Source organism: Lepidochelys olivacea (genome assembly GCF_965140295.1).
Source record: "Lepidochelys olivacea isolate rLepOli2 genome assembly, chromosome: 11".
NCBI lineage: Eukaryota > Metazoa > Chordata > Testudines > Cheloniidae > Lepidochelys > Lepidochelys olivacea.
The window spans coordinates 45,374,423-45,399,168 of record NC_140421.1 but is presented as its reverse complement, the minus strand read 5'-3'; the positions used below and the strand labels follow the sequence as shown (position 1 = coordinate 45,399,168).

Here is a 24,746-nt window from a genome sequence, read left to right as displayed (position 1 = left end):
ACACACTATTGGGAATCAGAAAGTCTTGTTTACAAATCCCTGCTCTGCCACAAACTCACTGTGTGCTCTTGACAAATCACCTGAATCTCTTTGTGTCTCCATTTCTATGTTTACAAAGATAATACTAATTATTTAAAAACTTCTCAGAACTGTTGTGAGGATTCGTTGATTAATATGTGTACAGTGCTTTGTAGCTGTTAAGCATTTTATATTCTTTGGAGAGCCAACACAATATTTTCCAGTGAAGTTAGCAATTATTACTCTGAATGTACTTCTTCCTGTGCTATTTTTGAATAGCTATGCTAATAGGTTTTTGCTGGTTTTTGTAATCAAACCACCACATCCAATATTAATATATAGCAAAATGTTGGGACACTCAGAAAAATAACAGTTATACTTTTTATTGTTGTTATTCCTCTGTTCAGACACTTCACAGGAATGAAAAGCTTTAAGAATATGCCTTATGTATTGTGCATGGCCTAAGATGGTACAAACTTTATAAAAAGACCTGTGCTTTTTGTGCTTTTAAAACAATTAAAACTGTCATATGCTTATCTCAAATTGTATTTGCAGAGGGTGATCCTTACTTTACTTCAAAGCTTCAAGATTATACTGCTGTAGAGAGAGATGAAGTGATTTTACAATGTGAAATTAGCAAAGCAGATGCTCCTGTGAAATGGATGAAAGATGGCAAAGAAATAACTCCATCAAAAAATGTTGTTATCAAGGCTGATGGCAAAAAGAGAATCCTAATCCTCAAGAAAGCTTTGAAGAAAGACATTGGAACATACACCTGTGATTGTGGCACTGACCAAACCTCTGCCAAACTCAACATTGAAGGTACTGTAGTTTTGTCAGTGCCTCTCTGTTGTAAAGCTCTTCTTGTGAGTTTCTGTTGAAGGCTGATGGCATCAAATGTTCCTTTGTTTTTCTCACCTCTCAGAGCGGGATATTAAGATCGTGCGCCACCTGTACAGTGTGGAGGTAATTGAGACAGAGACTGCCCGCTTTGATACTGAAATCTCTGAGGAAGATGTCCACGCCAGCTGGAAACTAAAAGGAGAAACCCTGAACCAATCACCTGTAAGCATAATGCTGATCAAGCCCAGACTTCTGTGTGGATAGAGATTCATAACAACTATGAGATAAAAAAATACATTTTATACTCTTAACTTATCTTCTAACTTTTGAGATTTTAGGTGCACTTGATTCTGATTTTTTAGTTTTTCTCCACAACCAGGAAGGCTAGAAACTTACTTTTTAAAAACAAAACTGAGGCTGAAAGTCTTACATATTTGCATGGCTCTTGGTGATTTAAAAAAACCCACCAAATATTGAGAGACTAACTATAAAAACCTAAGAGTAGGCAACTCTGAATTCAGCAGTCCTGATGGAAATAAATAAACAATAGGAAAAGTGAGATAGTTGTAAGTCTGTGTGTCTGCAAGAGAGAGAGAGAAAGAAATGTGGATCTAAAATGAGGACCATCTTTTGTAATGAGAGACCGCTGATATGTTCATTAGCATTGCCAGACACCTGCTATTGCTAGTGCTTACAAGCCAGTGTCTTCAATATATCTAAGTTCTTCCCAACATCCCACTTTGTCAGTGCATTGTTCATGAATAAATTTATATCTTCAGCAGAGCTAATGGAAATAGTCCTTAAGTGGATTTATGAGCAAGCACATCATTTGAATTGTTGGCTGTACTAGGCAATTTAGTAGCAGTTCAGATTTCAAAAGTATCTATTGCCTAGACATTATGGATATTTTAGAAATAATATAGAGAGAAAGGTGTTAACAAGGCTACATATATCTCTAAAAAATATTCTGCACGAGTGGTGTTTTACACACAGTATATCCTTTGTGTGTCTGCAGAAATTCTATAAATGCAGCTCACTACTTCTATACTTTGTTGTTTTCCTTCTTGAAGGAGTGTGAAATTAAGGAGGAAGGCAAAAAGCACTTCCTCGTATTGTACAATGTACGTTTGGACCAAGCTGGTGGAGTCGACTTCCAAGCAGCAAATGCCAAATCCAGTGCTCACCTTCGAGTGAAACGTAAGTGACTTATTAGTATACGAATGAATAGATAGTTAATGCCGTGTCTTTAAAACTAGAAGAAATGAATTAAAATGAAATTAACTGAATCATTACATCACACAGCTGATTGTTTGGAATGAGTGGCTAAATCACTAAACTGCACCAAGCCCATGGTCACTCCTTGAAGGGACAGTGATTCTGAAGTATCGGTGACACCGATGACCTTGATCCCTGTTAGTTTAAGAATTTTTTTTAAATATAATTTTTATAGTTTCTTTTTATTAGAGCACGAGAAAAAGGACATTGACTTTCAGGCTTCTGGGTGGTCTTGCATCATCAGTTGTTATGCAACTGAAGTATTACAAGCAAAAGCTTTGTTGTGCTGACATTTCTGCTTTCAGTTGCTGGGATGCCACCACACTAACATTTGGGGAAAGAACTAAGCTCTTGATGGACAGGGACAGAGCACATGGTTGGAGACCACTTGTCTCTCCCTCCAATCCTAGCACTCGCTATTTTGGAAGGCACATGCCTTATCTAGCAAGAGGCACGCAGGGCTTGGCAGGGAGACAGATGCACTGCAACTTTCCTGCTGACCTTGTTCATTTTAAAGAAACAGGCTCTGCAAACAGGGACTCTCCAGTGCCCAACCCTTCCCCTAAGAAACCCAAGTGGCCCCCTTCTAGTTAGGGAATTTAAATAGCTTTGCATTACCATGTCTCTCTCTCTTGGGAGAAGCCACCGTAAAGATTAGTGGGTAGGGCAGAAGCCCTCTCTTGAGTGAAGTGACTAATGTGAAGATGATTTCTCCCCCTCGCCAAGCACGAGTAATTGGCCTGCTCAGACCGCTCAAGGATGTAACAGTGACAGCTGGTGAATCAGCCACCTTTGACTGTGAGCTCTCCTATGAGGGAATCGTGGTGGAGTGGTTCTTGCATGGACAGAAACTGGAACCGAGTGACAAGGTAAAGAGACTTCTTGCCACCTGCTTTCTTCCACTCCTCATTTCCCCCTTTCTTCCTTTCCTCCCCACTTTCTCCCCCCTCTCCTTTATGTCTTACCTCCCTCCTTCCAGCAGCAGAAGCACTAAGACACAAGAATGCGCTGCTTCTATTTTAAGTTATAAAGTGTTCTCACTTAAACATAAATTTGTATTTTTCTGTAAATAAAGTGGATCTGAAATAGCATGTGTATTTATCACACAAAGAAAAGTTAAAAGGTCTCAAAACACTGGCCACAAGAGTAAAGCTTTTTGTGCCTGAATTGTTGGCAATCGCAGCCACAAGGGATATGAAATGGTTCCTGCTAAGGTGTGTTGCAGTTTGAGTGAGTTTTATGAATAAATGAAGTTCCTGATTCTTTCCACTGAATGCAGAGCTGCCGTCCAGTTCTGCATATATGGGGATTAAGAAGATTGAAATTCCATTTCAGGCATTTGATCAGGCTTTCCAGATAACTTTCTAGGCAGGTTTGCTTGCCAAGCATTTCTCACTAGCTATTTTTAACCCTTCTTCAAGTGCTGGCTCTTAGCGCTGAGATTTGAGCTGCCTGGAATGTGGTTAATTGAATATTTGAAGTTTGCCAACAGTAGGGAATATATTATAAATAATATAAAATGTATGTTACAATTTTTAAGATGCAGTTATTCGGATGCATTCTTTATTAGGTACTCATTTTGAGTGTAATGCCTTCAGATCTCTAGCGAAATAGAGCTGCCTTGTAGGGAAACGCAAGTAAATGTCTAAGGAATTACACAAGTTAATGAAATTTCAAAATTTGTAATAATGCTGGTAGATGTTTCTTTAATTCAAATTGAAGTTTAGTTTAATTTTTACTATAGCTTTTTCATATATTATTAAGAGGATTCTTGTTTTCAGTGAGACCTTTCTGAGTTTTACTCAGTTTAACCAAACTCAGAATTGTCATCCATATTGCTTTTCATAAAGATCTGTAAATAGAATTGAAATTCTGCCAATTAGAGGTTTAATAAACCAAGGTAAAATTCACTTTCATATTTTGAAATAAAAATGTGCAAGGATTTGAGTCAATGAAGTGGATTATCATGATTACTGACTTGCAAAATATAGTAAGAGATATTGAAACTTCAGTATTAAACATTAAGGGATATCATCTTATTCTTGTCCATTTGGGCCACTTTGACTCATTTCAACTTCTTAATGAGGTTTTATACCTTAATTTTGATTTCCCCTACACACTCACAGCTCCTATTGGCTTCAGCAAAATATTTGGTTGCACAGGAATACATGTTCAGGTGCTCCAAGTTTAATTGATTCATCACTTCCTCTAAAATAACCTCTTTAAACGCTGTTATCATTGTTTCTAAGAGTCAAACTGACTCTACAAGAAAATGGGATTTGAGGTTTGACTATTCTTTACCTTAAACTATCTTGGCAAACCAAATTTATTACTTCATCTGAACTTCTTTCAACGAAATGTTTCAAGGACATAAATATTTATTTTGGGCATAATGAGTATGCTCAGAAACAACTTCATCTCCTCTATTTTTCTTCTCACTTTAGACTTCCCATTTGCCTTCACCTTACCAGAACTACTTCTATTGCTTGACTTTGTACTTTCCTACAAATAATTAAAAATAATTCTTTAGGAGACACTTTGTGTCCATTTATTATTTTGAGTAGAGACTGTCCGGTTTGGCCACTGTACATGGCAGAGGGGCATTGCTGGCACATGGTGGCATATATATGCCATGTACATTGCCAAACCAGACAGTCTCTACACAAAAGAATAAATGGACACAAATCAGATATCAAGAATTACAACATTCAAAAACCAGTAGGAGAACACTTCAATCTCCCTGGACACTCAATAACAGACTTAAAAGTGGCAATTCGACAAAAAGCTTCAAAAACAGACTCCAATGAGAAACTGCAGAACTGGAATTAATTTGCAAATGGACACCATCAAATTAGGCCTGAATAAAGACTGGGAGTGGATGGGTCACTACAAAAACTAATTTCCTTCTGTTGATACACACACCTTCTTATCAACTGTTTGAAATGGGCCACCTTGATCACATTGGCCTCATTAGCACTACAAAAGTGATTTTTTCCCTCCCTTGGTATTCACCCTTCTTGTCAAGTGTTGAGAACAGGCCACTTCCACCTTAATTGAATTGGCTCGTTAGCACTGACCCACCACTTGGTAAGGCAACTCCCATCTTTTCATATGCTGTGTATTTATACCTGCCTACTGTATTTTCCACTCCATGCATCTGATGAAGTGGGTTTTAGCCCATGAAAGCTTATGCCAAAATAAATGTGTTAGTCTCTAAGGTGCCACAAGGACTCCTCATTGTTTTTGCTGAAACAGACTAACATGGCTACCACTCTGAAACATATATTTTTAAGTTATTATTATATATATGATGTAATTTCTTTAGATTTTGACATATACTTCCTCCCATTGAAACATGTGGGAGTACTTAAATACCAGCGCCTATGTAGATAAGAGGGGGAAATATATATATATCTCAAAAATCTTGAAAGTGTCCTTGATCCACTATGCATATGTAGGAGGAAATTGTCCAAAATATGTACCCAATAAAAATAATAAAGAATAGATGACATTGAATTGAAGAGTCTTCATATAGTTCACATGTAGATACTTACAAAATGCTTTTTTGTTTAATTAGGTTGTCACACGTGCTGAAGGAAGAGTACACTCACTTACTCTCAGAGATGTCAAGTTAACAGATGCTGGAGAAGTCTCACTGACTGCAAAGGATTTCAGAACACAAGCAAATCTTTTTGTAAAAGGTAAACTGATTAGCATAATTACATCTGTCTGGTGATTATTATTCCATCATGGATTAGGAAGTCTATGGACACTCTTTATATTAAACTGGTTAGATCATACCTAAAATACTGCATACACTTCTAGTTATCTCAGTACTGGAAAGGAGTTGATAAACTGGAGTAAATTCAGAGAAAAGACACAAAAACAATTGCAATGATTGCAGGGAATTACTTATAAGAAAAGATGAAAACTACAATACATATATACAGCTTGGCTAAACTAATTAAGGTACAGGGGCTTGTGATAATGATTTACAAGTATCTAAAACTGTAAGCACCAAGGAGACAAGGAAATTGTTTATCCTCATTTATGTTCTTACAACTGTAATAGGCTAAAACTGAAAAAATGAACAAATAAACTGAATATAGTGAAGAATTTTCCAATAGCATAATCTTTTATCCTTGTGGATTATTGTCGCAGTCACATCACTTGAGAGTAATTTAAAACTAGATTAGACATAGCACTCAGGAATGTATTGTAGGGAATAATCCTGTATTGATTGCTGGATGGCTAAAATTATGGTGTTCTGCATCTGTAATTTCTATGATTCTTTTAGAACCCCCAGTTGAATTTACTAAACCACTTGAGGACCAGACAGTAGAGGAGGAAGCCACTGCAGTACTGGAATGTGAAGTATCCAGAGAGAATGCAGAGGTGAAATGGTTCAAGAATGGACATGAAATTCACAAAACAAAAAAGCACAATATCATAGCTGAGGGCAGGGTCAGAAAACTGATCATACGTGGCTGCACATTAGATGATGCTAGAACATATACCTGTGATGCTAAGGATTTCAAGACCTCTTGCTTCTTGAATGTGGAACGTAAGTCGTGTAATTTAACCTCTTTGTTGATATTAATATGATTATTAATAATGCTATCATCTGTAATGATTTATTCTTGCATAACTATGGTTATTCTAAAAACTTTGAGATATTTACATGTATGTATATTTTTTTCTTATAGCTCTTCGTGTTGACTTTACAAAGCCCCTTACTGATCTTGAAGTGAAAGAAAAAGAGATTGCTCGGTTTGAATGTGAAATTTCGCGCCCAAATGTCACGGTCTGTAATATCATGTTCTTATTATCTAAATAACACTTTAATGTGAGGTTGTTGTTTTTTTTAAATCTCAATCTTATGTTATTGTTAAGTAACACAATGCTAAGATTAATGATGCAATGCATTAACATAACTAACAGTACTACAATGTCAATTTGCTTTAAAAACAGGTACGGTGGTTTAAGGATGGCATTGAAATAAGAAAGGGCAAAAAGTATGACATAATTTCCAAAGGTGCCCAGCGTATTCTTGTGGTCAACAAATGTCTATTTGAAGATGAAGCAGAATATGCATGTGAAGCAAAAACAGCTAGAACCTCGGGCATCCTAACAGTTATAGGTAAAACTAAATCTACTCTTAAATATACTTCATGTGAAAAAAGAATTGCTTGATCATTTTGTTTTAATCGAATGCTTCTAAATTTCTTATTATAGAGGAGGAAGCTGTTTTCACCAAAAATCTTCCCAATATCGAAGTAAATGAAACTGACACTGTGAAATTCATTTGTGAAGTCTCTAAGCCTGGGGCTGAAGTAACTTGGTTTAAAGGAGATAAGGAATTACCTGAAGGTGGTAGATATGAACAAATTGGTGATGGCCGTAAGAGAATTCTTGTCATTCATAATGCTCGCCTTGACGACGCTAGCGAATACAGCTGTAGGCTTCCAAGTACTCGTACAACTGGCAACCTCAAAGTACATGGTAAGAGAATTACTCTGGTATATTTTTTCATAGAAAAATCAGGTAGACAAAGGTATGCAATTTTCTTTTGCTCTGTTTATACAGAAAAAAATAATATATGTTTAACATTTATTTTTACAGAAATTGCAGCAGAATTTATTACCCGACCACAAAATGTTGAAGTACTAGAAGGACAAAAAGCTGAATTTGTCTGCTCAATATCCAAAGATGGCTTTGAAGTACAGTGGCTGAGGGGTAATAAGGTACTTGAGGCTGGTGATAAGTATGACATCATTTCAGATGGCAAAAAGAGATTACTTGTCATTAAGGACTCTATTTTGGGAGATGAAGGAAAGTATTCCATCATGGTTGGTGGAATCAAAGCAACAGCACACTTAAAAGTGATTGGTAAGCTTCTGTTTATTTTAGTAAGGTGTGTGTGCACATTTTATTTTATTCTTTTATAGTATGAAAGATGCAATATTTTTTCACAATTTCAGAAAAACTCAGGATTATAACTCCACTTAAGGATCAAGTAGTTAAAGAGGGAGAAGAACTTGTCTTTAACTGTGAGGTCAATACAGAAGGTGCCAAAGCTAAATGGTACAAAAATGAGGAGCCAATATTCGATAGTGCAAAATCCATCATGGTCCACAAGGATTTAGTTTACACTCTCAGAATCAGAGATGCACACTTTGCAGATCAAGCCACCTACACTGTCTCACTATCAAATGCCAGAGGGGAACACGTCAAGAGCTCTGCTGCCTTAACAGTACTGGGTAAGTAACTTGCATTTTAAAAGTTAGACGTTTAATCATGTCAACTGCTGATTTAAATAAGGATGTAAATGAACCATATTTTATTTTTCATTTTAACAGAGGAGGATCTCAGAATTGTTGTCCCTCTTGAAGATATTGAGACAATGGAGAAGAAATCTGTCACATTCTGGTGCAAAGTCAATCGTCTCAATGTAACCCTTCAGTGGACAAAGAATGGCGAGGAAGTTACATTTGACAGACGCATTTTGTACAAAGTTGACAAATACAAACACTCACTTATCATTAAAGACTGCGGGTTTATAGATGAAGGTGAATACACAGTCACTGCTGGACAAGACAAATCTGTTGCAGAACTCCTTATCACAGAAGCACCTGCAGATTTCATTGAGCATCTACAGGACCAGACTGTCACTGAATTTGATGATGCTGTTTTTACCTGCCAGCTTTCCAAAGAGAAAGCAAGTGTAAAATGGTACAAAAATGGACGAGAAATCAGAGAAGGCAAAAAGTATGCACATTTTATCACACTTCTCTTGTTAAGCTTCAAAATGTGTTTGTCATGTTTTGGTGTTTGTTCTGTGTTTTAATTCACTTATTTCTCTCACCATCCTTTATCCCCATAAGGTATCTGTTTGAGAAGGATGGAAATTTGCACAGGTTAATTATAAAAGACTGTAGACTAGAGGACGAATGTGAATATTCCTGTGGAGTAGATGACAGGAAATCAAGGGCAAGACTTTTTGTTGAAGGTAAATGTAAAATTAAAAAGGAGTTTCTGCCAGTTCTTCGTTATCAGAAGAAAGATTAAACACTCTTCAAATTAATGGGTATTTATTTCAGAAATCCCTATTGAGATCATCCGACCGCCACAAGATATTTATGAAGCTCCAGGCTCTGATGTCATCTTCATGGCTGAGTTGAATAAAGATGGAGTGGAAGTCAAGTGGTTAAGAAATAACATGATTGTAGTCCAGGGTGACAAACATCAGATGATGAGTGAAGGAAAAGTCCATAGGCTGCAGGTATGCGAGATAAGGCCTCGTGACCAAGGCGAATACAGATTTATTGCCAAAGATAAAGAAGCTAGAGCTAAACTTGAATTGGCTGGTAAGTCATCTACTTTATTGTATATATTTTATAAAATCTGAGATTAGGGTTAATAAAGATATTGTCACTAGTTATGTAACATTTCATATACCTTTTCAGAAGGTTGGATTAGAATGTGTAGTAAAGTGGAGGCAATCTGGAATCTCAATAAACGATTTTTCCATGACCACTGGGATTGTAATTCAATCAAAAAATAAAATTGCCAAACTGAAGTTTCTATTTGTTTATGAAAAACGTACATAGTTTTTTCCAAAGAAAAGAAAGAATTATGCCGTAAAGACCACCTGGAACATACATAGTGTGCTGCTGCAGTTCTCTTAAAAAAAAAAAAAAGTCGTCATTTCAGTGGGGTTACTTACTTGAGTAAAGTTGCTCATTTGCCAGTTTGCAGCATCAGACCATGAAAGTGCATTGAGTTAATGCCCAACAGCAGCCCCCTTCTCCCTACTTTTATATACATACACACACACACAAACACACACATCAGTATGGCCAAATGGATAGAGAACTGTTGGGACTATTGGGACTCAGGAGCCCTGGTTCTATTTTAGGCTCTGTCACTGGTCTGCTGGGTGACTTTGAGCAAGTCATTTCACAGCTGTACTTCAGTTTCCCCAGATGTAAAATGGGGATAATAATATTGACCTCCTTTGTAAAGTGTTTTGAGATCTACTAAATAAACATCCATATGAGAACTAGCTGTTGTTATTACTTTGTGCATTTCAGGGTACCATGCAAAAATACATGAATTTTGCCTTGGGGCCTTTAGTCCCCTCTTGTAATATACTTCTGTGGTTGTTACTGGGGAGGCCTCTGCAGTGACCTCTTTGTGTTTTGGGTGAGCCAGATATATGCAGGACAGTTTCTCCCTTATACTCAGCCAGGTCTTGGTCCTGTGCCCATTGAAATCAGTGGTAAATCTCATATTGACTTGAGTGCAGGATCAGGTGCTCAATGTACACTGGCCAGCGTGAATTTGTCCCTTTGGGGCAACCCCATGAATACATTAATAGTTTGTTTCAGATTCATATACCACTCCCATTACTTTTTCCAAGTTAGAATATGTATTGAATATGCAAGTATATCAAATAGTTTTGAAAACATTAAATGCTTATTTGCCTCACTGGTCGTCTTTAGCTGCCCCAAGAATCAAGACTGCTGACCAGAACCTTGTGGTTGATGTTGGGAAGCCTTTGACCATGGTTGTTCCATATGATGCCTACCCAAAAGCAGAAGCCGATTGGTTAAAAGAGGATGAAAGCCTGCCAACACACACAATTGATACAACAGCTGACAGCACCACCTTCAAAATTTTGGAAGCAAAGAAATCCGATAAAGGAAGATACAAGATTATACTCCAAAACAAACATGGCAAAGCTGAAGCACACATCAATGTAGATGTTATTGGTAAGCTCTTCATTTATTAAGGCCTTGTCTACATTTTGCTCTGTTTACAGCTATTGCTATAATATAGCAGTTTAGCTATATGGAACATGAGGAAAGAAAATGCCATCATTTGCAATGGTGGAGTTTTACCCTCATATCAAGCAGGAATAAGCTACCTCAGTGCAATTCGTAACCTATTGCAGCTTACTCTTTGTTTGTAGGTCAAAGTAAAAACAAAGATGAGGTATACTAAAAATACTTTTCACATAAATTTCAGATGTTCCAGGTCCAGTTAGAAACTTAGAAGTCACTGAAACATATGATGGTGAAGTTAGCCTTGCCTGGGAGGAACCAGAAAGTGATGGTGGAAGTAAAATCATTGGCTATGTCGTTGAACGACGTGATATCAAACGTAAAACCTGGATTTTGGCCACTGACCATGCTGACAGTTGTGAATATACCGTTACTGGACTTCAGAGGGGAGGAGTTGAGTACCTCTTCCGAGTGAGTGCTAAAAACAGAGTGGGCACTGGGGAACCAGTGGAAACGGACACCCCTGTTGAAGCAAAGAGCAAATTTGGTAAGCCACAATTTTGAAAAATATTTCAAAATAATGTTTTTAGTTAGTTTTTGCATTTTTTTCTCCCAACATACATTATTGTTCTCTCCCCGCCCCACAAAAAATAAAATGCAGATGTTCCTGGTCCTCCTCTGAATGTAGAAGTTATTGATGTGAACAGATTTGGTGCCTCACTTACCTGGGAGCCACCAGAGTACGATGGAGGTTCTCCAATTACTGGCTACATTGTTGAATTGCGTGACAAAGGTTCAATCAGGTGGGAGCCAGCCATGACCACCGGAGCACATGAATTAGCTGCTACCATGACTGATGTTGTGGAAAACAAAGAATACTACTTCAGAGTCAGAGCACAAAACCAGATTGGAGTTGGCAAACCAAGTGCTGCTACTCGAGCTGTTAAAATTATGGACCCAATTGGTGAGTATGAAAGTTTTAGCAGTGTTGATTGTTTTATAATATAAGGAAATCGTGATCATTCGTACAGCATATGTACAGAAAAGACCAGGAGTGGAGTAGAGAGGGGTGAGATGTGTGGGGAGAAAGTAGTGTAAGCCAAGTTAGCTTTTCCTACTTTTCTTCTTTGAATTCATCAGCAATATTTTGCGATCATTCGGTAAATTAGTCACTCTTAAGAACAATGACAGAGCTTCTTCCAAATAATTCTGCTCTGAAATTGGGAATTGTAATGAGGCGCAGACTCACCCAGCTGCGCCTCCTGCTGGCTGTCTGGGAATTAGCTCTTTTTACCAGCTCCGGAGTGCCTTCTGCTGGTATCTCACCGTCCCTGGACCCAGTGTCCCTCCTGGACCCTGGTGCCCTTTTACTTGGGGTGCTGCCCCTCCAGGCAATACACCACAGATCTGGGTCTGCCCTCCCCGGGGGACCCCCCCCATCCCCACCTTGCTTCAGCCTATGGGCTACTGACAGTCATGATTTAGCCCCCTTTCACTGGGGCCGACTGCAGTCTGTATAAGCCAGTCATCATAAGCAAGGGGGGTTTGGATCTGCTGCCTCCGCCTACCCTTGGGCTGCCCTGTTGCAACCCCAGTACCCTGTCTTAGGCCGTTTGCCAGGCCTGCAGCCTGGGGCATTTCCAGTCTGGAGCCTCCCAGGTCCTCTGGCCTTCCCCAGCCCTGCTTCACCTCAGGTGCCCTGGTACAGTCCCCAGCAACCAGGCCCATCTCCCTCCACAGCTAAAGGAGACTCTCTGTGCTCTGGCCCACTGCCCTCTTATAAGGGCCAGCTGGGCCCTGATTAAGCCAGCTGCGGCCCGATTGGGGCATGGCCCCCAGCTGAGGCTGCTTCTCCCAGTCAGCGCCTCTTTTCCTTCCCTGCCACAGCCCTCTCCCTGGGCTATTTTAAGCCTTTTGAGGCAGGAGCAGGTGACCACCCTGCTACAGGAACCAATCTCTTTTTTAAAAAAAATTGTTTAGTCGGACTACCGGAAAATAAATTAAATAATATTTAAGGTATCAATGGATGATATAGTTCAACTTACATATAGTAAAACCAAATCTCCTTTTCCAGTTGATAATGTCTAAGTTCTTCAAATTCTTTTCAGAAAAACCAAGTCCTCCCATTAACCTCAGTCATTCAGACCAAACTAAGTTATCCGTGCAGCTTACATGGGAGCCTCCTCTGAAAGATGGAGGAAGTCCAATAATGGGTTATATTATTGAAAGACGTGAAGAGGGAACAGATAACTGGATCCGTTGTAATCCAAGACTTGTCCCTAATCTTACTTATAAGGTAAGGTGGTTCATTCTTAAATGAAATATTCAGTATGTGTTTGTGAAAGGTTCGGTCACAGAGACCCCCCCGGGACTGTCACCCAATGTGCTGAAACTACCTCTGAGCCCATTTTCTTTGCCAGCTTGGGACTCCAGAACCCTGCCTTGTTGAGCCAGACATGCTAGCCTGCTGCAACACAGACCCAGGGTCTGAACCATGCCCCCAAAGCTGCAGACTTAACTGAAAACTGCTCAAGAAGTACTCCTGTCTCTAGCACCCAGACACCCAGCTCCCCATGGGATCCAAACCCCAAATAAATCCGTTTTATTCTGTATAAAGCTTATATAGGGTAAACGCATAAATTGTCTGCCCTCTATAACACTGATAGAGAGATATGCACAGCTGTTTGCTCCCACAGGTATTAATCACTTACTCTGGGTTAATTAATAAACAAAAGTGATTTTAAGAAGTATAAAAAGTAGGATTGAAGTGGTTTCCAAGTAATAACAGACAAAACAAAGTAAGTTACCTAGCAAAATAAAACAAAACACACAAGTCTAAGCCTAATACATTAAGAAACCGTTTACAGGTAAATCTCACCCTAAGAAATGTTCCAATAAGCTTCTTTCACAGACTAGACTCCTTCCCAGTCTGGGCCCAATCCTTTCCCCTGGTACAGTCCTTGTTAGTTCCAGGTCAGGTGGTAACTAGGGGATTTCTCATGACTGGCAGCCCCCGTTGTTCTGTTCCACCCCCTTTTATAGCTTTGGCACAAGGCGGGAATCTTTTGTCTCTCTGGGTCCCCACCCCTCCTTCTAAATAGAAAAGCACCAAGTTTAAGATGGATTCCAATACCAGGTGACATGGTCACATGTCCTGTGAGACCCCAAGCCTCCATTCATCTGGGCCTGACTCACAGAAATGCAGGAAGGTTTGCAAGTAAACAGAGCTATTTACAACCAATTGTCCTAGTCAATGGGAGTCATCAAGATTCTAAACCACCATTAATGGCCCACACTTCTCATAATTACAATTGGACTTCAGAGTAATACATCATATTTCTAGTTTTAGATACAAGAATAATACATACATACAAATAGGATGTAGATTATAATCAGTAGATTATAAGTTTTGTAGTGATACCTGACAAGAGATCTTTTGCATGAAGCATATTCCAGTTACATTATATTCACGCTCATTAGCATATTTCCATAAAACATATGGAGTGCAATGTCACTGTGTTTACAATTTTTAACATGATTTTTAATTTGCAAATGGTTATTTGTTCCTTTTTAGGTAACTGGATTGAAACCAGGAGCCAGTTACTACTACAGAGTCTCTGCAGAAAATGCAGCTGGTGTATCAGATCCAGCTGAGGCTATTGGGCCACTGACTGCAGATGACACTCACGGTAAGCAGTTTTCTTTTTAGTTTAGTTAATCAGGTAAGACATAAAGCTGCATCTGTTCAGGCTTTCATGACAGTACTAGCTGTCAGTGCTACTGTGCATGGCTCCATCAGACCTATGATATCAGCACTGAGTGCCAACAGCCAGGGCCTCTAACCCAGATAAATTCTTTACTACAACCATCTCTGCAGGTGGGCTAGCTCTACTGTTGGGAGACCCATTGAACAACAGCATAAGCAGTTTTGTTGAAGAGGGAGGATGGTCTTTTAACTAGCCACCTACAGAATGGGGCCCAAAACTTTTAAAAATACATTTAAACATTTACTATCGATGGAAGTTAAACGTCCCACCTGTTATTGTTTAGCTAACTAGATATCTTAAGGGTTTCTAAAGAGCACACTGGTAGAGAGAGGGCAGGAGTGAGCTGCTGCAGCCAGGCCCAGGTGGCTCCCAACTGGCTGCTGCTGGTGGAAGTGGAGTCAAGTAGCAGTCTGCCAATTGCGGTATTATTAACAACAATACAAAAATCAAAAAGTCTGAAAGTATTTAATGGAATCAATTTTTCCCCTTTTTCAGTTGGACCGACAATGGACTTAAGTGCATTTAAAGATGGACTGGAAGTTATTGTCCCAGAGCCACTCAAGATCCGTGTTCCTATCACGGGCTACCCTGTGCCAACTGCAACGTGGTCTGTTGGTGATAAAATCTTAGAAAAGGGTGATCGTGTGAAAATAGTGACTACTGCAGCCTTTGCAGAGCTTGTTATTACTCCAAGTGAACGTCCAGACAAGGGCATTTATACCTTGAAATTAGAAAACCCTGTGTCATCTGTTTCAGGAGAAATTGATGTTAATGTCATTGGTAAGCAGGCACAAACCTTCTTTTGGGTATTTAAATTATAGCAATAACTTCTAACCAATATCTTGCAAAAAATCTTTAGATCATTATACTATGAGAAACCATATAACATTCAGCAAATGAGGTATATTTAACAATAATTCTAACAAAAATAACTTTACTGAAGTCCATCTGCGGTGGTCTTACAGTTTTCAGTATCCTACAGTTCATAATTTAGGGGAGAGGGTCTAAGTAGCCCCAGTCTTTTAATAAATAGATGGAATAGAAAATATGGCAAACTATTGATGGAAAGACAAATTAATGCAATATGTGTCACTTCCAGCTCGCCCAAGTGCACCAAGAGAACTAAAAGTGATAGACATGAGCAGGAACACAGTGCAATTGACTTGGGAAGCACCAGAAAATGATGGAGGAAGTCCAGTGACTGGCTATCTTATTGAAAAACGTGATATAAGCCGGAAAACATGGACCAAAGTAAGTTTTTTGTTTTGTTTTTGTGATTACAGTTTGTTGTCACTTTCTATATTGTTTCCGTTTGTACCGCAGAAGTTTGGTCACTTGCTGCTTTGGGAAGGAATTCTAGAAATAAATTAGAACATTTCTTTTTCTCAGGTTCTGGATTATGTTGTTGACCAAGAGTTCACTGTACCTGACCTCATCCAAGGAAAAGAATATTTGTTTAGAGTTTCAGCACGCAACAAATGTGGACCAGGAGAGCCTGCATATATTGATGAACCTGTAAATATGTCAGCACCAACAAGTAAGTACTTATCTTTATGTTTGTATTATTTTACTGCTTTTGCTTTTATATAATTTTTGAAAAAAATCTGTCTCTCCGATTGGTTTCTAAGATCCTCTATATCTCTTGTTTTTACAGCGGTGCCTGATCCACCAGAGAATGTGAAATGGAGAGATCCAACATCTAAAAGCATCTTCCTAACATGGGATCCACCTAAGTCTGATGGTGGTTCACGCATCAAGGGTTATCTGGTAGAAAAATGCCAACGTGGTACTGATAAGTGGGAGCCCTGTGGCGAACCTGTTGCTGAAACAAAGTAAGCATTTTAAGCACGAAAATCAGAAGGACTGTCATTTTAATTAAATAAAATATTCGATTCTTGCCATTTTAAATATCTGAATTGTGTTATAATTAACAGAATGGAAGTACCAAAACTTAAAGAAGGTGAATGGTACTCATACCGGGTTAAGGCTTTGAATAAACATGGAGCAAGCAAACCAAGCAAGCCAACGGACGAGATCCAGGCCGTGGATACAAAGGGTAATTATTTAAATGAATTAATTAAGTCCATTATATTCTTTCTGACATTCTTCATAACACTGTTTTTGTAACAATGTTTTAATTTTTTCATAAATCAGAGGCCCCAGAAATTTTCCTAGATGTGAAACTTCTTGCTGGACTGACTGTAAAAGCTGGAACTAAAATAGAGCTACCAGCTACAATAAAAGGAAGGCCTGAGCCTCGGATTACTTGGACCAAGGCTGATAAAGTCCTGAAACCTGACGACAGAATTACAATTGAAACCAAACCTAAGCATTCCAGAGTCACGATTACAGACAGCAAGAGAAGTGACAGCGGTAGCTATATTATTGAAGCTGTAAATTCCAGTGGGCGTGCTACTGCTGTTGTTGAAGTTAATGTTTTAGGTATATTAGGTTTATTATATTTATTTTAAATCAACATAAATGTAGCCAACCATATAAGTGTCAGAAATTAATATTCATCTATGTCATCAATAGATAAGCCAGGTCCCCCAGCTGCATTTGATATATCGGATATTACAAATGAATCCTGCTTCCTGACATGGAATCCTCCTCGAGATGATGGTGGATCTAAAATCACAAACTATGTTGTTGAGAGAAGAGCTACAGACAGTGAAGTATGGCACAAGATGTCATCGACTATTAAGGGAACAAACTTCAAAGCGACGAACTTAACCCCTCATAAAGAATACATCTTCCGAGTCAGTGCTGAAAACATGTATGGTGTTGGGGAGCCAGTTCAACACAGCCCCATCATTGCTAAATATTCCTTTGGTAAGCTAATTAATTTGATGCTCAGTTTACTGTGTACTTTTACAGAAAATGTATAAATATACAAATGTGAGTGTGTGTATATATATTTAAATTTATAATTATAAATTTGTACAGATCCACCAGGGCCTCCGACAGGTGTCACACCTTCTGAAGTCACGAAAGATTCTGTGACCTTAACATGGTCTGAACCAGATGAAGATGGTGGCAGTCCAATCACTGGTTATTGGGTTGAGAGATATGATCCTGATCACGATAAATGGATAAGATGCAATAAGATACCAGTGACAGATACAGTATTCAAGTATGACTACTATCAATTTAGCTTGTAAATGGGGCTATAAATACAGATAAATGTAGCACTGACCTTTTCAACATATATCATTTTCTTGTTCTCTTTTTTGCTGTTCTAAATGTAGAACAAACTAATGTCTGATGGCATGCTTTCTCTTTCAATACCTAATTTTAATCAAGAATTTCTTTATGGAAGACTAAGAGTCTTATATTCTTTTTCCTTTCCCCCCTGAATAGAATAGTGACTTTCTCTGCTGCATCCCTGGACACTCTCTGTGATTGCCAATGAGTATTCTCAAAGTTGGTGCCATTGCCATTCCATGCATTAGGTCACGACACAGGCATTTTGTCAACACTTGTATGTAGATAACAATCTTCCAATCCAGGTAGCAAAAGCATTCGGCAGATCTCCAACATTAGTCTTCTGTATGATAGTATAACATTCTGCTGTTGCTAAGGAGGAGTACAGAAGAATAGCACAAGCATGTAGGGACAAAATTAGAAAGGCTAATGCACAAAATCAGTTACACCCAGCAAAGAACATAAAAGGCAACAAGAAGCAGGTCTTTAAATATATTAGAAGCAAGAGAAAGACAAAGGAAAGTGTAGATTCTGTACTTAGCAGGGAAGCAGAGATATTAACTCAAGAAGGCTGAAGTATTCAATACCTATTTTGCTTGAGTCTTCATTTAAAAGGTTAATGGTTACCAGATAATCGATACAATTAATAAACACTGAGGGGGAAAGAATGTAAGTCAAAATAGGGAAAGAACAAGTTAAAGAATATTTAGCAAAGTTGGATGTATTCAAGTTGGCAGGACTTGACAAAATTCATCCTAGGGTATTTAAGGAACTAGCTGAAGCAATCTCAGAACCATTACCAATTATCTTTGAAAACTCATGCCAGTTCGAGGGGACTGGAGAAGGGCAAAGGTAGTACTTATGTTGAAAAAGGGAAACAGAGAACCCAAGGAATTATAAATGAATAAGCCTAACTTTGATACCTGGAAAGATACTGGAACAAATTATTAATGATCAATTTGTAAACACACAGAGAATAATAGGGTTATAAGGAATACCCAGCATGGATTTGGCAAGAGCAAATCCTCCCAAGCCAACCTAATTTCCTTCTTTGACAGGGTTACTGGGCTAGTGGATAGGAGGGGTGGAGTGAAGCAGTAGATGTAATATATCTTGATTTTAGTAAGTGTTTTGACACAGTCATACATGACATTCTCGTAAGTAAACTTGGGAAATGGGGACTAGATTAAATTACGATAAGGTAGATGTACAACTGGTTTAAAGACTGTACTCAAAGAGTAGTTATCAATAGTTCACCATCAAATTGAGAGGGTGTATCTAGTGGGGTTCTGCAGGGGTCAGTCCTGGTTCCGGTATTATTCAATATTTTCATTAGTAACTTGGATAATGAAGTGGAAAGTATGCTTATAAAATTTGCAGGTGACACAAAGCTGGGGGGTTTACTTTGAAGGACAGGATTAGAATTCAAAATGACCTTGACAAATTGGAGAAATGGTCTGAATTCAACAAGATGAAGTTTAATAAAGACTGTGTACAGTACCACACTTAGGAAGGAAAAATCAAATGCACAACTACAAAATGGGGAATAACTGGCTAGGTGGTAGCACTGCTGAAAAGGATCTGGGGATTATAGTGGATCACAAATTGAATATGACTCAACGGTATGATGCAGCTGCGAAAGAGGCTAATATCATACTGGGGGTATTAAAAGGAATGTCATATCTAAGACACAGGAGGTTATTGTCCCACTCTACTCTGCCCTAGTGAGGCCTCAGCCAGAGTACTGTGACCAGTTCTGGGTGCCACATTTTAGGAAAGATGTAGACAAATTGGAAAGAGTCCAGAGGAGAGCAGCAAAAATAAAAAAAAAAGTTTTAGAAAACCTGACCTATGAGGAAAGGTTAAAAAAACTGGGTATTTTTAGTCCAGAGAAAAGAAGACTGGGAAGGTGGGGGAAACCTGACCATCTTTAAATATGTTAAGGGCTACTATAAATATGACCAGGATCAATTGTTCTCTGTGTCCATTTAAGGTAGGAAAAGTAGTAATGGGCTTAATCTGCAGCAAGAAAGATTTAGGTTGGATATTAGGAAAAACTTTCTAACTGTAAGGATAGTTAAACTCTGGAATAGGCTTCCAAGGGAGGTTGTGGAATCCCCATCATTGGAGGTTTATAAGAGCAGGCTGGACAAACACCTGTCAGGGATGGTCTAGGTTTACTTGGTCCTCCCTCAGCACAGGGGACTAGACTTGATGCCTCTCAAGGTCCCTTTCAGTCCTACATATCTATGATGCTATTGCCCGTATACCATTTAGTATCTTAAATCAATCCCATTTAATATAACATATTTATCAGTAGCTAGGAATTTGGGGGGTTTTTTGCATATGTAGCAGTATAATGACTTAAAAAACACAATGCTAAGCATGCATAAATGTGTGGGTTTGGCTTTATTACTAAATATTTTATTCCCAATTAACAGAGTTAAAGGTCTTACCAACAAGAAGAAGTACAAGTTCCGTGTCTTGGCAGAGAATCTTGCAGGACCTGGAAAACCAAGCAAGGAGACAGAGCCAATCCTAGTGAAGGATCCTATTGGTATTATGAATACATTTCTTTCACAATTTAATTTAAAATAAAACCAAGGAAATAATTTGTTCTAAAATCTAAATTGTTATTTAATTTGTGTCTAGATCCTCCATGGCCCCCTGGCAAGCCAACTGTGAAAGATGTTGCCAAAACATCATTATTCCTGCAGTGGACAAAGCCAGAACATGATGGAGGTGCAAAGATTGAGTCTTATGTCATTGAGTTACTAAAAACCGGAACAGATGAGTGGGTAAGAGTGGCTGAGGGCATTCCCTTGACTGAACATTTCCTCAAGGGGCTTATGGAGAAACAAGAATACTCATTCCGCATAAGAGCTGTGAACAAGGCTGGGGAGAGCGAGCCTAGTGAGCCCAGTGACCCTGTGCTATGCAAAGAGAGACTGCGTGAGTAGCATTTAAAATATATTACTAAAATACATATTTTACAATTTTAAAATATAAACTAAAACAGTCTAAACCATGCCTGTATGTTTAGCCAACAAGTAAACTTTTGTAAGGTTATAAAACATAGAAATCTATCCCGCATTCACTGTAAAAATGTAACCTTTTAATAAGCCCCATGTTATTCTCTGTCTTCTATGCATCTGAGAGGATAAACAGATAAAACTGTTTTTTCTTTGTTTTACTATTTTTACAGACCCTCCTTCACCACCTCGATGGCTTGAGGTTATTAACATTACTAAGAACACTGCGGATCTTAAATGGACGGTACCAGAAAAAGATGGGGGCTCTCCAATTACCAACTACATTGTTGAAAAGAGAGATGTGAGACGGAAAGGCTGGCAAACAGTTGATACAACAGTAAAAGACACTAAATACACAGTGACCCCACTCACTGAAGGCTCTCTCTATGTGTTCCGTGTGGCTGCCGAAAATGCAGTTGGACAAAGTGACTATTGTGAAATTGAAGATTCAGTTCTTGCTAAAGATACCTTCAGTAAGTTTTCACATTTGCATGTTTAGAAGTTAGTATACACAAAGACATAGTTTTTGAACTCTTTTTCTCCTAATACGGATATTTTGTTTTTAGCTACTCCTGGACCACCATATGCTCTTGCAGTGGTTGAAGTGACAAAGAGACATGTTGACCTAAAATGGGAACCACCTAAGAATGACGGTGGCAGACCAATTCAAAGGTAAGATGATTACAGATTTGTATAGCACTAGCTGCATGCTAGGTGATGTGTAGATATACAGATATGCTGTTTTTATTTGTTTTTGTTTTAATATCTCTTTACCTATTTTCAGTTAGTATGAAATTGTGAATGTCCTATGATTCCATATTTCTAATGGTATGTTTTCTTGTTTACATAGATATGTTATTGAAAAGAAAGAAAAATTAGGCACACGCTGGGTGAAAGCTGGAAAGACAGCTGGACCTGACTGTCATTTCAGAGTGACTGATGTTATTGAAGGTACAGAGGTACAGTTCCAGGTCCGTGCAGAAAATGAAGCTGGTTGTGGTCATCCAAGTGAACCAACTGACCTCCTTGCTATTGAAGACCCAACAAGTAAGTCATAATATAATAATTAAAGTATGAAATATGCAGTCAAAATACTATATTGATGGACTGATATTGCAAAAAGTACTGTAATACTTTTGCATTTTTGCAGGCCCTCCATCACCTCCTCTTGATTTACATGTGACAGATGCAAGCAGAAAGCACATTTCCATTGCATGGAAACCACCAGAGAAAAATGGTGGTAGCCCTATTATTGGATACAATGTTGAGCTGTGTGAAGCAGGAACAGAAAAATGGATGCGAATCAATTCTCGTGCAGTAAAAGACTTGAAATACAAAGTGGAAGAGGGAATTGTTCCTGACAAGGAGTATGTGCTGAGAGTCAGAGCTGTCAATGCTATTGGAGCTAGTGATCCATCAGAAATATCAGAAAATGTTGTTGTTAAAGATCCAGACTGTAAGAATATATTTCTTTTAAAAACTATTTGTAATTTATAAATGCAAAAGGATTTGGGCATTTTGAAGCTTTTTAATAATAACATACTGATACTTTTACAGGCAATCCTACTATTGACCTAAAGACTCAAGACATTGTTGTTATTGAAGGAAAGAAGTTAAGTATCCCTGTACCCTTTCGAGCTGTTCCATCACCAACCATTACATGGCATAAAGGTGGCAAGGAGGTTAAAGCAGGGGACAGAACAACAATGAAGAGCGATTACACATCTGCATTGCTTGAAGTCACAAACAGTGTTCATGCTGATGCAGGTGTTTACACTATCACCCTGGAGAACAAACTGGGCTCAACAACTGGCTCAGTCAACGTCAAAGTCATAGGTAACAAAACTTTTTTTGATGGTAAACTCTTTGGGTGAGATGCTTACCCCTGTTTTGGGCCATTGATGGCATAAAATCACAATGAAAGTCCCATATCTGGCCAAGGAGGATTCCCCTGGTGCAGGCACTCAGGAGACAGATATAAGGTTACATCTCAAGGACCCATTGTGAGCCATGATATAGGAGGCATCCCAGGGGAAGGATTTGGTGGAGGGAGGTATATGTTAGGGCCCTAGCACACAACACTTCAGAGACTCTAGGTGGCACTGTGGCCCCCAAGGAAACTCACTGAGATTGCCAAAACGTAATCAAGCCCTCAAGGCTGTTGACTTGCACTGGAGGCCTCCCACTCCCCAGAATAGCCCTGGAGCTGGAGGATACAAAGGTGACTTAAAGCCATCATAGCCCCCTTTCCCCTGGGCTACAAGTTGCATGCTGTGTCTGTCAGAGGCATAGCACAGAATCTTACCCTTTATACCCATTCTAAAATAATATAAATATGCACTATAACTGTACAGTATTGGCAAAAAGAAAAGGAGTACTTGTGGCACCTTAGAGACTAACCAATTTATTTGAGCATGAGCTTTCGTGAGCTACAGCTCACTTCATCGGATGCATACCGTGGAAACTGCAGCAGACTTTATATACACACAGAGATCATAAAACAATACCTCCTCCCACCCCACTGTCCTGCTGGTAATAGCTTATCTAAAGTGATCATCAAGTTGGGCCATTTCCAGCACAAATCCAAGTTTTCTCACCCTCCTCCCCCCCACACACAAACTCACTCTCCTGCTGGTAATAGCCCATCCAAAGTGACAACTCTCTACACAATGTGCATGATAATCAAGGTGGGCCATTTCCTGCACAAATCCAGGTTCTCTCACCCCCTCACCCCACTCCAAAAAACACACATACAAACTCACTATCCTGCTGGTAATAGCTCATCCAAAGTGACCACTCTCCCTACAATGTGCATGATAATCAAGGTGGGCCATTTCCAGCAGCACAAATCCAGGTTTTCTCACCCCCCCCACCCCCATACACACACAAACTCACTCTCCTGCTGGTAATAGCTCATTCAAAGTGACCACTCTCCCTACAATGTGCATGGTAATCAAAGTGGGCCATGTCCAGCACAAATCCAGGCTTTCTCACCCCACCCCCCCTTTTTCTTTTTTTTCCCGGGAACACACACACACACACACACAAACTCACTCTCCTGCTGGCAATAGCTCATCTAAACTGACCACTCTCCAAGTTTAAATCCAAGTTTAACCAGAACGTCTGGGGGGTGGGGTAGGAAAAAACAAGGGGAAATAGGCTATCTTGCATAATGACTTAGCCACTCCCAGTCTCTATTTAAGCCTAAATTAATAGTATCCAATTTGCAAATGAATTCCAATTCAGCAGTTTCTCGCTGGAGTCTGGATTTGAAGTTTTTTTGTTTTAAGATAGCGACCTTCATGTCTGTGATTGCATGACCAGAGAGATTGAAGTGTTCTCCGACTGGTTTATGAATGTTATAATTCTTGACATCTGATTTGTGTCCATTTATTCTTTAAGTAGAGACTGTCCAGTTTGACCAATGTAAATGGCAGAGGGACACTGCTGGCACATGATGGCATATATCACATTGGTGGATGTGCAGGTGGACAAGCCTCTGATAGTGTGGCTGATGTTATTAGTCCCTGTGATGGTGTCCCCTGAATAGATATGTGGGCACAGTTGGCAACGGGCTTTGTTGCAAGGATAAGTTCCTGGGTTAGTGGTTCTGTTGTGTGGTATGTGGTTGTTGGTGAGTATTTGCTTCAGGTTGCGGGGCTGTCTGTAGGCAAGCACTGGCCTGTCTCCCAAGATTTGCGAGAGTGTTGGGTCATCCTTTAGGATAGGTTGTAGATCCTTAATAATGCGTTGGAGGGGTTTTAGTTGGGGGCTGAAGGTGACGGCTAGTGGCGTTCTGTTATTTTCTTTGTTAGGCCTGT

At 39.1% G+C, this 24,746-nt stretch overlaps 1 protein-coding gene across 1 annotated transcript in view; it reads left to right on the top strand.

The window, feature by feature from the left end:
- Positions 1–24,746, top strand: part of TTN (titin) — a gene marked incomplete at its 5' end in the record, with an annotated part of 307,317 nt that overhangs the window by 203,095 nt on the left and 79,476 nt on the right. The window contains 34 exons of the mRNA XM_084642843.1: positions 574–840; positions 944–1,083; positions 1,932–2,058; positions 2,863–3,005; positions 5,714–5,837; positions 6,434–6,700; positions 6,843–6,940; positions 7,108–7,276; positions 7,372–7,638; positions 7,759–8,025; positions 8,118–8,396; positions 8,496–8,904; positions 9,021–9,145; positions 9,237–9,503; positions 10,641–10,910; positions 11,167–11,469; positions 11,584–11,886; positions 13,031–13,218; positions 14,497–14,611; positions 15,185–15,469; positions 15,789–15,940; positions 16,079–16,226; positions 16,344–16,521; positions 16,624–16,745; positions 16,844–17,131; positions 17,225–17,521; positions 17,636–17,822; positions 20,335–20,450; positions 20,546–20,845; positions 21,099–21,398; positions 21,492–21,597; positions 21,776–21,972; positions 22,076–22,381; positions 22,483–22,761. Coding sequence (XP_084498969.1) covers positions 574–840; positions 944–1,083; positions 1,932–2,058; positions 2,863–3,005; positions 5,714–5,837; positions 6,434–6,700; positions 6,843–6,940; positions 7,108–7,276; positions 7,372–7,638; positions 7,759–8,025; positions 8,118–8,396; positions 8,496–8,904; positions 9,021–9,145; positions 9,237–9,503; positions 10,641–10,910; positions 11,167–11,469; positions 11,584–11,886; positions 13,031–13,218; positions 14,497–14,611; positions 15,185–15,469; positions 15,789–15,940; positions 16,079–16,226; positions 16,344–16,521; positions 16,624–16,745; positions 16,844–17,131; positions 17,225–17,521; positions 17,636–17,822; positions 20,335–20,450; positions 20,546–20,845; positions 21,099–21,398; positions 21,492–21,597; positions 21,776–21,972; positions 22,076–22,381; positions 22,483–22,761 — 7,389 coding nt within the window. The remainder of the gene's footprint in view (positions 1–573; positions 841–943; positions 1,084–1,931; positions 2,059–2,862; positions 3,006–5,713; positions 5,838–6,433; positions 6,701–6,842; positions 6,941–7,107; positions 7,277–7,371; positions 7,639–7,758; positions 8,026–8,117; positions 8,397–8,495; positions 8,905–9,020; positions 9,146–9,236; positions 9,504–10,640; positions 10,911–11,166; positions 11,470–11,583; positions 11,887–13,030; positions 13,219–14,496; positions 14,612–15,184; positions 15,470–15,788; positions 15,941–16,078; positions 16,227–16,343; positions 16,522–16,623; positions 16,746–16,843; positions 17,132–17,224; positions 17,522–17,635; positions 17,823–20,334; positions 20,451–20,545; positions 20,846–21,098; positions 21,399–21,491; positions 21,598–21,775; positions 21,973–22,075; positions 22,382–22,482; positions 22,762–24,746) is intronic.